Here is a 14,954-nt window from a genome sequence, read left to right on the forward strand (position 1 = left end):
TTCATCATATTTCTATCATCTTAGTATGATCTTTCTATTATTTTATGATTTAATAATCATTTAATGTTGTTGAAAAGATAATAATAATAATAATAATAATTAAAATTTTTTTTAGAATAACAAATTAAAAATGATTTTAAATTTTGTAAACATACTATTTGTTGTAAGGAAAAAGCTAGATCCCCCGCTGGGGAATCCTGCTGGGAGCTCCCGCTCCCTTTTTTGTTTTTATTTTATTTTATTTTAATTTTTTAATTTAATGATTAAGAAAATATTTTTTAATAATATTATGAATTTTTTTTATTTTTTTAAAATATTTAAAAATATTAAAAAAATAATGTGATAAAAAAACTAAAAAAAAAATTGAGAATTTGGCCAAGCGGGAGCCCCCAGCTGTGGGTGTAGACCCACTCTTGTTGTAAACCTATTGAAATTGTAAAAAAAATTAAACTTGTAGTTGACGCCGCAGATATCTACATCTTTCACATCATTAGTGTCTCTTGGTTTGTCTACAAGAGAGTTTGCAAATAAGTTGGTTTTTTTTTATCAGATAAAATTTTAAAGAGTACAAATCTTCACGTATTTATTTAAAAAAAAAATTTGAATCGTTATTAAAAATCACTTTTTAAATGGATTTTAAATTTATCTATTTATTTTTTTCAAAATGAGTGTGTGAGAGTCCACACATCCTAAGATTACAAATACCATTATCTTCTTTTATAACTTTTATTTACACATGCTGGTGTGGTGTATTTTAATTTAGAAAAATACTATTACGACTCCGAAATTTGTCCACTATTTACAATTATGTGTGTATATTTACTCAAGTGGTTGAAAGAATCATCTAGGATTCTAGAGCGCCCCTGCAAGTCAGACTGCTAAGCTCTAGAGGTGTCTTGATTTACAAGTACGCATGTATATTGCCAATTTCCCACCTTGTTTCAGTGACTAGGCATCGTTGATAGACATGCCGCAGCATTCAGTTTGCAGTTTACAGAGCTTTAATTTGCTCTTGTAGGTTTTATTTTTAATTGCATGGGGTTGTTTTCCTCTTTGGATATCTGATATATAATGTTTTAATCAATATTTTCTCTCTTTCCAGCCTTTAATATTGGTTTTGTATTAAATATCTATAATGTATTTATTGCACTTCAAGATCCATCCACTTCTTCATCGAAATCTCATATTATATAATATTAATATTTTCACGTGGCTCTCATTTTAGAAAAAAAAATTAATAGAACAAAAAAACTTAAACAAATAATAATATTAAATTTATAATATTTTATTATCATTTTAAATAATAGATGGATAATCTAATGCATGCGGAAATAAGTTTTGAGTAGAATAGTCAAATGTAAAGTCATGTCATATTATGCAAAATTATATTTGCATTTTGAAGGAAGATAGCTCACTTTGTCGTTGTTGTTGTTGTTGTTGTTGTTTTTTTTTTTTTTTTTTTTTTTTTTTTTTTAAATGAATGGAACGGAGCAAAAATTAAAGAAGGAAATCTAAAAAACAGACTCATAAAAATTAATAAAACCTAATCCAATGCAGAAAGATAGTTGAGATATTATCCATATCGCTTAGTTCATTCCAACATACTAACTATCAAGGGCCTTTAACTTTTCAATTAAAGCATTCAAATGGGAATAAGATGATCCACCTTCTTCAAAGGCTCTCCTTGCCATCTTCCCAAGTTCTTAGGCTCTGCTTCTCATTTCCTTTGCTTGATCTTCACTTTCCAGGAGTAGCCTCACTGCCTTCTCTATTGCTTCCTTCTTGATAGGAATATCATTCCCACTCATTTCAAAACATGATTGTTGAACACCAACAGGAACCCCAATCTTCAATACCTCAGTCACTAATTTCTCGTTGAGAAATTGATCACCAAACGTAGGCCATGTCACCATAGGCACCCCGGCAGTCACTCCTTCTAATATCGAGTTCCACCCACAATGTGTCACAAATCCTCCCACTGCTTCATGATCCAAAATCAAAACTTGGGGTGCCCAATCTCTTATAATCAGTCCCTTACCTTCCATTCTCTTCTCAAATCCCTTGGGTAACCAATCTTCATCTTCTTTTTCTTTTTTGTCTTTCCTCACAACCCAGATGAATTGCTGCCCAGAAGCCTCAAGACCCATTGCAATCTCCATTAGCTGAGAATCATTGAAGTTAGACAAGCTTCCGAAACATATATAAACAACTGAATTGATATTCTTTGTGTTAAGCCACTTCAAGCATTCATGTTTATCAATGGAGGATTCTTTTCCCCTCTGACCTTTGTCTTCAGCCTCCTTGTTGCAAAGTGAAACTGGGCCTATATACCATGCCTTTCTTCCGCAAACCTTTGTGTAATGATTTGCATAATCTGGCTCGAGCTCGTAGAAGCTGTTCAAAACAACCCCATAGCTCCTCACCTCGAATTCTCCAACTTCTTTCATGAAGTCGGAAAATAATGTTTGAACGTATTTGTTATCACTGAAGGTTGTCAGTTTCATTCTTGTCAACTTTATCTCGTCAGGAAAATTAGGGATGACGAATGGTTCAGAATCAGATGAAACTTTCATTTGAGGCTCGTACTGTCGCATGCTCACCCCTGCGGACGTAGAAAAAACACTGGTTGAATTAAAAACAAGCACTGGGATACCAAATTTAGCGGCTGCATCAATTACCCACGGAAAGAACATGTCAGCAACAATGCAATGAGGATGATCATCATGATTTTGCAGTAGTTGCTCGAGTGGTTGCCGGAGCATCGCAGGGGCCGTGATGAAACTGGTCATCTTTTCATGGATAGTCCTGGAGTTAGTATTCTCGCACACTTCTGGGAGGCCAGTCTCCACTGCTGGGTACTCAATGGTTTGGATATCAATCTTGACGACGCCATTACCGCGAGTTTTGGTTCTTTCAATCGTTTTCACAACTATAGGGACGTTGAACGGGGTGGTGATTATGGTTGCTTTGACACCTCGGGTTGTGAATAGCTTGGCCATGTCTAACATTGGTATCATATGGCCAGGGGCGATAAAGGGAAAGAAGAATACATGGAGCTGGCGGGTTTTGGTACCCATAACAGATTTCGACTCTGTTTCAGATCAAGAACGAGTGGTGACGATGATGAAGGCGGCAAAAGAAGAGTTGGAAATGGAGAGTTTGCTAGGTAGGTGGGCTGTGTCATAACGTGCAATATGTTTGGTTCGCGTCGAATATATAATAAGATTGAAAGTTGCATTTATGAGTATGCATTTATCGTATAATTATTTAAAAATAAATAAATATAAGATTTATATGAAAAAAAAATTAATTTTTTAATAATAAATCTTATTCTTTTTTAAAGTGACTATACGATACTTGTACACTCTATAATTATATATAGTATTACTCATATAATAAAAAACGGTTACATTAATCGAAAGAGATTATACAAAAATTAAATTTATAAATTGACATGATTTTTTGGAATTCGTTAAATTTGCTTTACAATCAAAATAATTTTATAATTTGATATATAACATCATGTCATATTAGTTTATAAATTTATTTTTATGTAATTATTTTGTGACCAAAGTATTTTCCTTTATAATATAAGAGGATTCTACTTATTATCTTGTATCACACGCTCTAGATATTTTTAAAAAGGAATTATTTTATTTTATATTATTATTGTTATATTAATTAAATTATTCTACCCATCATCTATATACCATATACTTAATATGAGAACAAAATTAAAAAATATATAGTATTTAGTGTGTGAGAGGATGAATATAATTTTTCATTATATAAATATATACCACGCTATTGGAATCGATGGTTCTGACTAGTCACTATAATTGCATTTTTTTTTCAAATATTTTTTTAACATTTTTAACATTATTTAAAAAATACATAAATTCAAGAATATTTATTTTTTTAACAAAAAAACCAGTACAGATTTTCCGTACAATTCATGGGTCCAAAAATTATAGAAAAATAATAAATATACTACTAAATAATAATTTGTATACAACTATGTAATAAAAATTAAAATAATATTATTTTAAATTTAATATTGACTTTTACTTTTTATGCAATGTATTTAAATATAATAAAAATATTATTATATTTAAAATTATTTATAAGTTGTAGTTGTTAATTTGTTAGCACTTAGCATGATATATTTCAAAGGTAATACTTATAATTTATTTACAATTATTTTATAATTAATACAATCATGCTATTCCGTTAAAAATAAATTTTAATATTATAAAATTATCCTTATTTTTTATATTATTATAGAAGTGTAAGATAGTTACAAAATATTTATAAGTTTATATTTTTATTATGGAAGATCATTTCCCCCGTGATAATACAGAAGAAACCTAGAACATGCCCACTCATCTTGATGTTACCCTTCCAACTTCATCGTTCGGCGAGATTTTTGAGAAGAGTGGGTTTAGAACGTACGTACAGTTCTAACGACATGCATGACATATAGGAGTGTTTGTGTGGTAGAGGTTTTGCCATCCGGGTCCGGTCAGAGCAAGCCTAAAATTTAATAATATGGCAGAGGCTTGGATGGTAGAGGTTTAGTATGCTAAGTCTAAAATTTGACCAGAATCTTAATTTTTAATTATAATATTAATTTTTGATTAGGTGAATTTATATTAGATTAGTCATTTTAAAGTTAAAATAATAATATTATATATATTTATGAAATATACAATAATATAATAAAAATTACAATGAAATTAACATTCACACGAAATCAGTTTAGATTCGAAGAACGGAAATCTCGCTTTATTTAATGAGATTCAAGTCTTCTGCGCTGTACAAAATCTTAAATTAACCAGTGCAACAGAATTTCTATTGACTTGACTCTTCCATGATGCAATAGCTCAACTGATCGTCGTATAGTTCGAATCAACTCTGCATAAGTAGTTGAGCTCAAAAACTCAACTAAAAGAAACACATTTCTTTTATAAGGAAATACTTTCAAAATTATCTAGGCACAACCCTCTTTTCTAATCTCTTTAGAGATTTTCTCTATATTATATAGAAAAATAACACCACACTCGAATGAAAAATAATACTAGACGAATCCCCCTGCAATGAAAAACAATACTAGACGAATCCCCCTGCTCTCAATAAGCTCAACCATTTAAATAAAAAATAAACGTTTCCTCCGTCCGGCAACTGGGCAATCAATGATAAAGAAACTCACAACATAAAAAAAAACCGTTGGCCATCAATGGTACTTAATAGCGGACAATTAAATAAAGTCACCGCACTAACTTATTACACAGTTAACAAAGAGCCGGTGAAAGAGAGTATTGAAGAGAAAGAAAAATTCAAACGGCTTGGTTAGAAAAATACCTTTACAATAAATTAAAGAATTTAAGCGGCCAGATTTTATCTCCATTGAATGCCTTAATGAACACGAACGTTTAAGCCGTAAAAAAAAAAAAAAAATGCCGCAAAACTTCAACGGATGGAAACCAACAGTTTTGACTTCTTAAAAGAAACCTTAAAAAATTATTATTTATTAAAAAATACCAACATTTCTCCACTATTTTTTAATAAAATAATAAAAATAAATAAGAGATACTTCCAGACAAAAAATGATTATTATGCATTATGAAGGTATGCTTTGCATTGAACCCTCACTTAGTGAAATAGCAACCTTTACTTCAGAGTCCGTATTGGTCTTATATTTGAACTATAATTGCTTAAAAGAAATAAAAAATTATTACTCATATAATAGCCTAGGTGTGGACATGAGTTTTATTAGTGAGCACATTACGACCTTATGCAAATCCCGATTTCATGAATGTATTTGAAAATAAACTCAAATCTCATAAATAGTGGCCCCACTCCCATTCCCACATAGATAAAATTTGTTAAGGGTGCTCCTGTAATTTTTACACCCAACTCATAAGAGCTACAAAATTTCATTAAGAGTTTTTCTAAAAACTCATGCTCCAAAATATTATAGGATAAATGCACTCATATCATAGAAATGAGAAATAAAATAAATAGTACATTTCTTACGATCATCATATGATTCGATTTTTCTAATAAACCCAATTTTCAAGATCTTTGGTCTGGTATCTTCATACATGGCTCATGAATTTATAGGTTTTAATCTTATTACCATCAATGTATTCTAGATCATTTATCTAGTCAAAACTTTGTTTAGTGGATCCACATTAATAACACCATCAATAAAGAAAAAAATTCACAGTAATGTATTTTTTTTTCTAAAAGAGTTAGATTTACCGTTATAATAACGGTTTGGTACTCTACCAATTGTAGGAGTACTATCACAATAAATAAATATGAATGAAACTGATTTTTTTTCCACAAAGGAATAAATCTCTCAACATGCGGAGCCAACCAAATGCTAAAGCAAGGGGCAATAAAATCTTAAAACGGCTTAACGCAATAATACAAAGCTTTCGGTTGTGGCACTAAGTTCAAAATTAATACCACATACGTTTAAAGTAAGCAAACGGCAACAAATAAAAAAAATAAATGCATTTCATGTAAATACGTACAAAGCTGCATGCCTCTTGGAAGTTGGAACAGTTTTCGTGCATCTAAATGCACTAGACATACACAAACGTTCACCAAACGGCAAACACCAAGATTTCAACCACTTGACGTGACTTTACTCACTAACTTTACTCCCAAAACTCACAATAAATAAATAAATAAATAAATAACCTCAAGAAAACGTTGGGGCAAAATCTTTTGAAAAAAAAAATATTATCTTCTAAAAACTTGACCTCCACTAATTTTTAGATTTAAAAAGAAATTTTCTTTTCATTAAAATAAATACGTCTTACTCAAAAAACACTTTATTCCAATATGAAAAAATGAACTGCTATTTTTATTCCATATCTAAGAAAGACATAAGCATGTGTGCCAAAACATTTAAAGAATAATGCACATAAAAATAAACATTCCATGCTTTATTCTCAATATTTAATTTAAACATCTCATCACAAGCATAACCATCGCCCACAAAATTTCATTTTTTGTAATTACAAATTAATTAGATTTCATAGTTTGTTTGAAGCTCGTTTTGTTGAGTAAAAAACTCGACATCAAATTTTTTTATTATAGACGGTGTATAGAATACATATTTGAGCATCAATATACGTTTAGAGGTGAATTTCAGCTCAACCTCACCACTCCCAAGAACCTCGATTTTATTTGAATTACCAAGCATAATAGTCTTCTCTTCTTCAAATGGAGTAAAATTTTTGAACCAATCTTTATCATAGCAGACATGTCTATTGGCACCAGAATCTGCCCACTGCCCTTCAACAAATTGAACCATGTTAATGTATGTGATCATTGCTACAAATGATCCTCAAGTTAACAAGAATTATTTTCTCGCTTCTAGAACTTACAAATTCGAGCAAAGTGCCCAATTTTGCCATAGATAAAACAAGTTTTATTTTGTAAAAGGGGTTCTTGGTTCTGATCATTTTGGCTTTGAAAAACTTTTTTATGAGGTTTATTAAATTTTTTGAAATCTTTTCTTTGCGGTTTCAAATAACTATTTCTTATATTTTGACCTTTGGACAAGTTACCATTTCCAGAAATTAAATTTACCTTTGTCATAGAATCCTTATTACCATTTCGAAACATCAAATCATCTTGGCATCTAGCTTCCTCCTCTACGCGAATAAGCGTGATTAAGGTTTCCAAGGATATCTTCTTTTGTTTATGGTGCATCGACTTTTGAAACTCTCTCCACAATGGTGATAGCTTGTCGATGATCTCACAAACAATTAGATTGTCACCAATCTTAATATCTTCGGATTTAACTTCAGCTACAACCATTTGAAAATCTTGCACTTGCTCCGCAATGAATTTTTCATCTACCATTTGATATCGAAAGAAGCGACTTGTCGCATATTTCTTTGCTCCAGCTTCTTCCGTATCATATTTACTCTATAAAGCTTTCCAGATTTTTTTTTGCAAAACTGTAAGCAGTATTGTAATAATCATAAAATTGATCCACAAGACAATTTAAAAGATAACATCGATAGTTATACTCATCTTTGGTATATTTTTCTATCTTTTCTTCGTGGGCTTTCACTTGTGTTTCAGTCATGCTCTCTGTAGTGATCTTGCTAGGATTCTTTGCAGTGAGAACATAAGAGACATTGAGAATGCTTAGATAGAAGAGCATCTTGCACTTCCATCTCTTGAAATGAGCTCATTTGAAATGAAAGGACTTGTTGAGATCTTCAATGCTTTTCGTGGATTTTTCAGTTGTAGGCTCCATGTTGAATCTTCTTAAAATTGTTGGTGAAATACATAATGATATAATAAAAATTACAATGAAATTAACATTCACACGAAACCAATTTATATTGAGGCACAGAAATCTCGCTCTCTTTAAGGAGATTCAAGTTGTCTACGGTGTACAAAATCTCAAAGTAACTAGTGCAATACAACTCTTCTTGACTTGACTCTTCCAAAGTACAACAGTCCAACTGATCGTCGTATAATTCAAACCAACTCTATACAAGTGGTTGAGCTCAAAGTCCCACCAAAAGAACACATTTCTTTTATCTAAAAATACTCTCAAAATTATCTATATACAACCCAATTTTCTAGTCTCTCTAGAGATTTTCTCTATATTGTATAGAAAAACAACTCCACATTCAAATGGAAAATAATACTAGATGAATCCCCCCTTCTCTCAATAAGCTCAACCTTTTAAATAAAAAATAAACGTTTTCCTCCATCCGGCAACTGGGCAATCAATGAAAAAATAACTCACAACATTAAAAAAAAAAAAATGTTGGCTATCAAACTCAACTCATTTTAATTCATCATTACAATTTTTTTTAAATTTTAACACAAAATATAATAAATAATTTAACTTTTTTAAATTCTAAAATAATAATAATATTAAAAAATAATATTCTAATAATATTTTATCATCTCAACTCAATTCAATTCAATTCAATTCAATTCAAATCAACTTAACTCAACATCCGATCGCAGCTCGTCGACCGCACTAACTTATTACACTATTAACAAAGAGCCGGTAAAAGAGAGAATTAAAGAAAGAAAAAATTCAAACGGCTTGGTTAGAATACCGTAACAATAAAAGAATTCAAGCTGCCAGCTTTTATCCCCGTTGGATGGAAACCAACAGTTATCAACAGTTATCACCAGAATTCAAAATATGTCGCAAAACTTCGACGGATGGAAACCAACAGTTATGACCTCTTAAAAGAAACGTCAAAAAATTATTATTTATTAAAAAATACCAACAATATATTTTAATAATATTTTATTTTTTTATATTTTACAAATACACTTTACATGTTTTAATAATATTTGATAAAAAACAGAATTTATACAACATTTCTTGAAATCAACAAACTACCTATTATATTTTGTATGCATGCATTATTCTACATAATATAATCATTGAATATGAGCGCCATCTATATTTTGAAACTGAGCAGTTCATTTATGAACAAACTGAAGATACTCCAAATGAACCAATTTCACGCTATTATATTATGTACGCATGCATTATTTTAATCTACTCATCAAATGAAAGAATTGTTAGGGGTAAAGAGTTAGTTTTGAAGGGACCATGTCACCATAGTAAATACATAATATATAGAAATTAAATAAAATTTGGGACCGTGTAAAAAGAGTTGAAAAAAAATATTTCTATGTATATAATTTTTTCGGGGGACAATTTTCATATACATAAAATTTTGAGAAAAAAAAAGAAAATTTTAAATTATAAAAAATCTTAGAACCGGAGGTCCGCCACTAGCCAGTGATCAACAGATTTTAAAACAAGAAAAATGCTTAAGCCACCGCGGATTGTCGAGTTTCTACCAATTTGATTTTTTTCTTTTTTCTTTTTCTTAATGGTTAATGATGTATTTTTTAATGAGTTTGTAATTTTTTTTTTTAAATTTTTAAAGTGATGTAAAAAATGCTTGAAAAAAAAAGCATAATTAAAAAATAAAAAAGTACATTTTATGCTTCTCAGTAGGAACTCTTGAGACCACCTCTCAGTGGCCCTAGCAGTTCCCTTAAAACAAATCGATGGCCATAAATGATCGATCCCAAAAAGGATTCGAGTTTATTGGACATGATGCATGTCTTTAATCAATCACAAGCTGCATGTAGATGTTGGCATTGAAATTTTACATCACAACACTAGATCAATAATACATTCATCAGTTTCAAAATTACAATGATAAACAGTAAATTACAATTTTACATGCTTTTCATCCAGCAATAATATTCTACAGGTACTCCATTCCCTTGAATTTTCTTCCCGTGGAAACAAATGACAACTATATATATTTTGTATTCCAGTATTCCTCAAACTACAATAAAAAATATATTCATGATGGTATATTTGGAAGATTTGTGGAAAATTAACTCAAAGAAATGATGGAAAGTAACTTTCCAGTACATATATATATATATATATATATATATATATATATATATATACATACATACACACACACACATAGATTATTGCATATGCTTTTGATTTCCATTGCATAAATTTAGTATAATAATCGAACTGACAAGGTGTAGTTGTGTTTGCCTTCTAACCTTTGTAACGATGAAAGTAAGCCGCAATATAAAGTATTTTCAGGCAAAGGAACTTCAGTGCCATCATTCTCTGGGTTTACTACATAATTCACATAAACTTCTTGCCCCAGGTACCATGAATTAAGATTCTCTGCACGAAGGTTCCAAAGGTCGGCATTGTCAAGAGAAACTAAAATGGCTGTCCAAGCTCCAGGAAAGACCTGCTCTCAAGAAGAAGTAAGAGTTTATCAACATAATATTTCAATGTTTTTTCCCTTTTGTTTTCTCTTTTTGGATTTCTTTTTGTTTCTAGCTAATCATTTATAAACAAAATCAAAGATACACCACATATCTTGCCATACATGAAGGTGTCGAATGTCTTCTGGCATCCAGATATATGTGCTTTTCATGTGTCAAATCAATTATTCGACTCAAAAAATGTTTCTATGAAAAGATTTACTTCATCTAGGGTGACTGTTTTATAGAATTCTGAATATGTATCATTTCTGAATCGAATTCTAGTATCCAATCTTAGGTATCTTAAATCTATTAGTATGAGATATACTTAAGATTCAATATTGAAAGGGGCTAAAGGCTCACCCCACAACAAAGAATGCATAGCCATCCATGTGGTAGCTCTGGACGGTTGTGTCATTGTTTTGAAAGATGATTTCCATAAATACTTTGTGAGTACCATTAATTAGAGATGTATCCATTTTGGGAGGCCTGTTCATCAATCTATTCGGGAAATCCAGCTTGTAGACTCCCAGCAAGTTGAACTGCTGCGCAAGCTTTATGGGTGTTGAAGGTGGCAAATATGAAATACCATTGAGGGTAGTACGCCACTTCCCATCTATAAGCTCTGGAGGTCTATTGAGGATCACATATACATCCGTAACTGTAATTTGACCATATTTGAAAGATCCCTGTGGGTTTGGACGAGCAGCACCAGCAGAGACATTCCACCTGAAAAGCACCATGGAGATGAGAATGTGACAATAGTCTGCCCAGCATCCATGACTACCCATCCAACACAATAACAATGTTGCTTTGCCGTCCAACAAAAATGTCATTCGTAAGCAGTTGAAAAGATAATTTATCCCAGATCACTTAACTTATTAATGTTGAGACCAGGGATGAAACCATCTTTGAACCACTCACTTTCCTGCATAGGAAATGTTACTAATTGATATTGTAAGACTCAAGAATCTTTGATGAAGCATACAATGTCCTTTTGGGATATTTATGTCATTATGAATCTCTAAGAATCTAAGAGATATACTTAACTACAACCTTATGAATCTTGCTTGATTCATTGAGAAATAAGAGCGTATTCATTAGGAAGATCAGGAAGAGGACCAGAGAGTTGAAGTAATGCAAAATGGCAACTCCTTTACTTCAAAATGGCAACTCCAGTAGCCCTAACCAAAGCAGATGAATTGACAAACCGCGAACTTGCAATCACGTAGTAGTCATGGCTAGCATTTTGATCTATCGTGACCGAGTTCCACTACACAACCACCCACTGTTCAAGCAACCTCCGCACTCTAGCCTACGTGGCTTTTTTTTTTTTTTAAACGTGCGGGATATTGTTTATGGAAAACTCTTCTTTCAAGCATTTTTGCGCACCAAAGTGCACCGACCGAAACTGACTTGGAAAGATTTAATGAAACGGCTCGTTTTGATTTTACTTTTAGTAAATGAGTTTTGGGCGGGATTTGAAATGAAAGTTACTGAAACGCATAGTTTTGCATTCTCTCTTCTACGCTTCTCTTCTCCGAGTGCCTTCTCTCTATTCTCTTCTCTTCAGGCGGTCGATTCTAGTTCTCTCTTCTATTCTCTTCTTTATTACTCTCTCATTGCCATTATCTCTATTTTGTTGTTCTTTTGGAGAGAGACAGAGTCCCGATTCATAGGCATGTAGAGGCCAACCACTATTCATGGCTACGCTCAGTTCGGTGACCTTCTTAGATTTCAATAGCTACTCCGAGACAACCTGTCTTATATCAACCCGTCTTAAGATCCCATTCTCTCTCTTTATACGATCTGGGTTTTTTCCTTTGGCCCAAAATCGTAATTCTTTTGTGTACTTTCAATTTGATGGCTTTTTTTTTTTCGAAAAGGGTGCGGATTGTGTCATGAAAATCGAACGAATTGAACGCATTTGAGCCCTATGCTCGACTAACATATACTTTTGATCCAAGGGGAATGTATTTTGGTGGGTAAGGGATATTGTATTAGTTTCTCAAGGAAATTCAGATTGTCATTGCCTAAGGCCAGATGTTTTTTTTTTTTTTTTTTTTCTTTCTTAAACCTGTTAGTGTCGAGAGAGTTTGGTAGGTCGGTGCAGATTTGTGGTTCAATTTGGAGAGGAAACAGGCACAACAAAATTGATGTTTTTATTGATATCAAGAATAGAAATGCGAATGGATCTATTGGGACGAATGAATTTCATCTTAGTGTGCATTAAGGGTTGCATTGAGCCTTTATTATTGTTCTATAATTCAATCTTCATTTTTTAACCGTGCATTGGATACAGAGGGTCTCATTAGGTAAATTTACTAGAGTTTCATAATGTGTGTAATGCAATGATTGCATAAACTAGAGAATCTGTCAATGCTGAATAGGGTCTCGAGGCATAAAAATGAGCACGTTTAGAATAGTTAAGATGAACATGGAACAGATGAGTAGTAACTTCAGCAAACGTTGGAGTGGAAGCAATATATTGTAGGCAGTAATGTTGTTAGTAAAAAAGATTAAAATGCATAGCGTTTATTTTTGTTATTGGGTTTTTCTTTTGCTTATGTATATCTGCTTCTATTTTAAAGAGTTGAAGAAATCTGGTTTGCTTTTCATCGTGTTCGTTAATCCATTCCGAAACTTGCATCTTATATGAAGTTGTTTATTCTTCTATTTAATGCATTCCTTTTGTTTGCTTGATTTTAGATGACACAGACGCCACTTCACGTTTCTGCTGATTATAACAGGGTTGAGATAGTCAAATTTCTTCTTGATCGGCAAGGGACAAGTCATAAGGTTGAGTTGGAAGCTAAGAACATGGTAAGTATTAATATAATTGGTTTTTCTTTTGGAAAAAGTGCGTACATTACAACGATGCTTGGGATTTATTAAGCCTATGCTCACGACTTATTGATCTTGTTATTGATTCCTGAGTGTCAAATTGATGTGCTTTGCAATATGGAGAAACTCCTTTGCACATGGCAGCAAAGAATGGATGCAATGATGCTGCACAGTTACTTTGGTCATGGTGCCATTATTGAAGCCAAAGCAAATGTGCTTTTTCATATTACCTTGTGATCCATTTTTGAAGAGTTCAAATTAAAAGTGGGATTTGGATTTTTGATGGTAAACTCAATTTTGTGCTGTCTTATTAATGCAGAATGGAATTACACCATTAAATCTTGTTGTTTGGTACTCACTTTGAGCTGAAGATTGCTCGACTGTCAATGCATTGCTCGAGTACAATGCTGATTGTAGTGCTAAGGATAATGTACGATGGATTGCAATCGTTTGAGGGGGATTTTCCGATGGTTAAAAGAACACCAAAAAGACTGGAAACTTTACTTTCTTTTTTATCCCCGTAACTTTTCGTGCAACCAAATAGATTAGTTTCGTGTAGGCTCGAGAAAGAAAGTGTCCATTGAAGAACAGAGTAAACCGAAAGTGTGGAGGAGGTGAGAAATGGGGAAAAGAGAAAATAACTCTGACAGCAACAGTTTCACGTGAGCTTCGTCCGCCAATTCGTCAACTACCTGCTTGTACCTAGAAGAACTGATTGTTTATTTGGTCCAGAACGTTCATTTGAATTCCAACACCCCCCCCCCCCCCCCCCCCCAAACGTGTTCTTCTTTGCTTCTCTATGTGCCTCCGGAAGCAAGGCACCTCAACAACATAAACATAAAACATATTGGATAAAATTTGTCAACCAAAACTTGTTAAACACACCACCATTTCATACTTGAAGCATAAACATAACATAAAACAGATTGGATAAGTTTATGAGCCAAAACATGTTAAACACAACATCATTTCATACTTGAAACAAGAACATAAATATAGAAGAAATTGGATACGATTTATCAGCCAAAGCATGTTAAAGAAAAAACATGAAGCAAGAACTAGATATGATAATTTATAATCAACCAAAACAAGTTCAAAAAAACATATTTAAATACTTCAAGAACATAAACATATAACATATTGGATAAGATTAATCAACCAAGACATGTTAAATACAACATAATTAAATAGTTGAAGCAAAAACATGAAGCAAGAACCAAATAGGATATTTTATAATCAACCAAAACAAGTTCAAGAAAGCATATTTTAATACTGGGAGCAAG

At 32.1% G+C, this 14,954-nt stretch overlaps 2 protein-coding genes and 1 long non-coding RNA gene across 3 annotated transcripts; 1 reads left to right on the plus strand and 2 right to left on the minus strand.

Annotated features, from left to right (window-relative positions):
• Nucleotides 1–1,510: 1,510 nt before the first annotated feature.
• Nucleotides 1,511–3,185, minus strand: LOC121240418 (scopoletin glucosyltransferase-like). The gene has a single exon (XM_041137864.1). It carries the CDS (start codon nucleotides 3,075–3,077, stop codon nucleotides 1,704–1,706), a length of 1,374 nt encoding a protein of 457 aa, XP_040993798.1. The 5' UTR covers nucleotides 3,078–3,185; the 3' UTR covers nucleotides 1,511–1,703.
• An 8,001-nt stretch (nucleotides 3,186–11,186) lies between these two features.
• Nucleotides 11,187–11,678, minus strand: LOC121241497 (monocopper oxidase-like protein SKU5). Its single transcript, XM_041139275.1, has one exon. It carries the CDS (start codon nucleotides 11,661–11,663, stop codon nucleotides 11,187–11,189), a length of 477 nt encoding a protein of 158 aa, XP_040995209.1. The 5' UTR covers nucleotides 11,664–11,678.
• A 910-nt stretch (nucleotides 11,679–12,588) lies between these two features.
• LOC121240478 lies at nucleotides 12,589–14,309 on the plus strand. The gene is made up of 2 exons (XR_005935547.1): nucleotides 12,589–12,640; nucleotides 13,537–14,309. It is a non-coding gene; the product is annotated as an uncharacterized LOC121240478 (long non-coding RNA).
• The last annotated feature ends 645 nt before the right edge of the window (nucleotides 14,310–14,954 follow it).

Source organism: Juglans microcarpa x Juglans regia, chromosome 7S, assembly GCF_004785595.1.
Source record: "Juglans microcarpa x Juglans regia isolate MS1-56 chromosome 7S, Jm3101_v1.0, whole genome shotgun sequence".
NCBI classification, from domain to species: domain Eukaryota; kingdom Viridiplantae; phylum Streptophyta; class Magnoliopsida; order Fagales; family Juglandaceae; genus Juglans; species Juglans microcarpa x Juglans regia.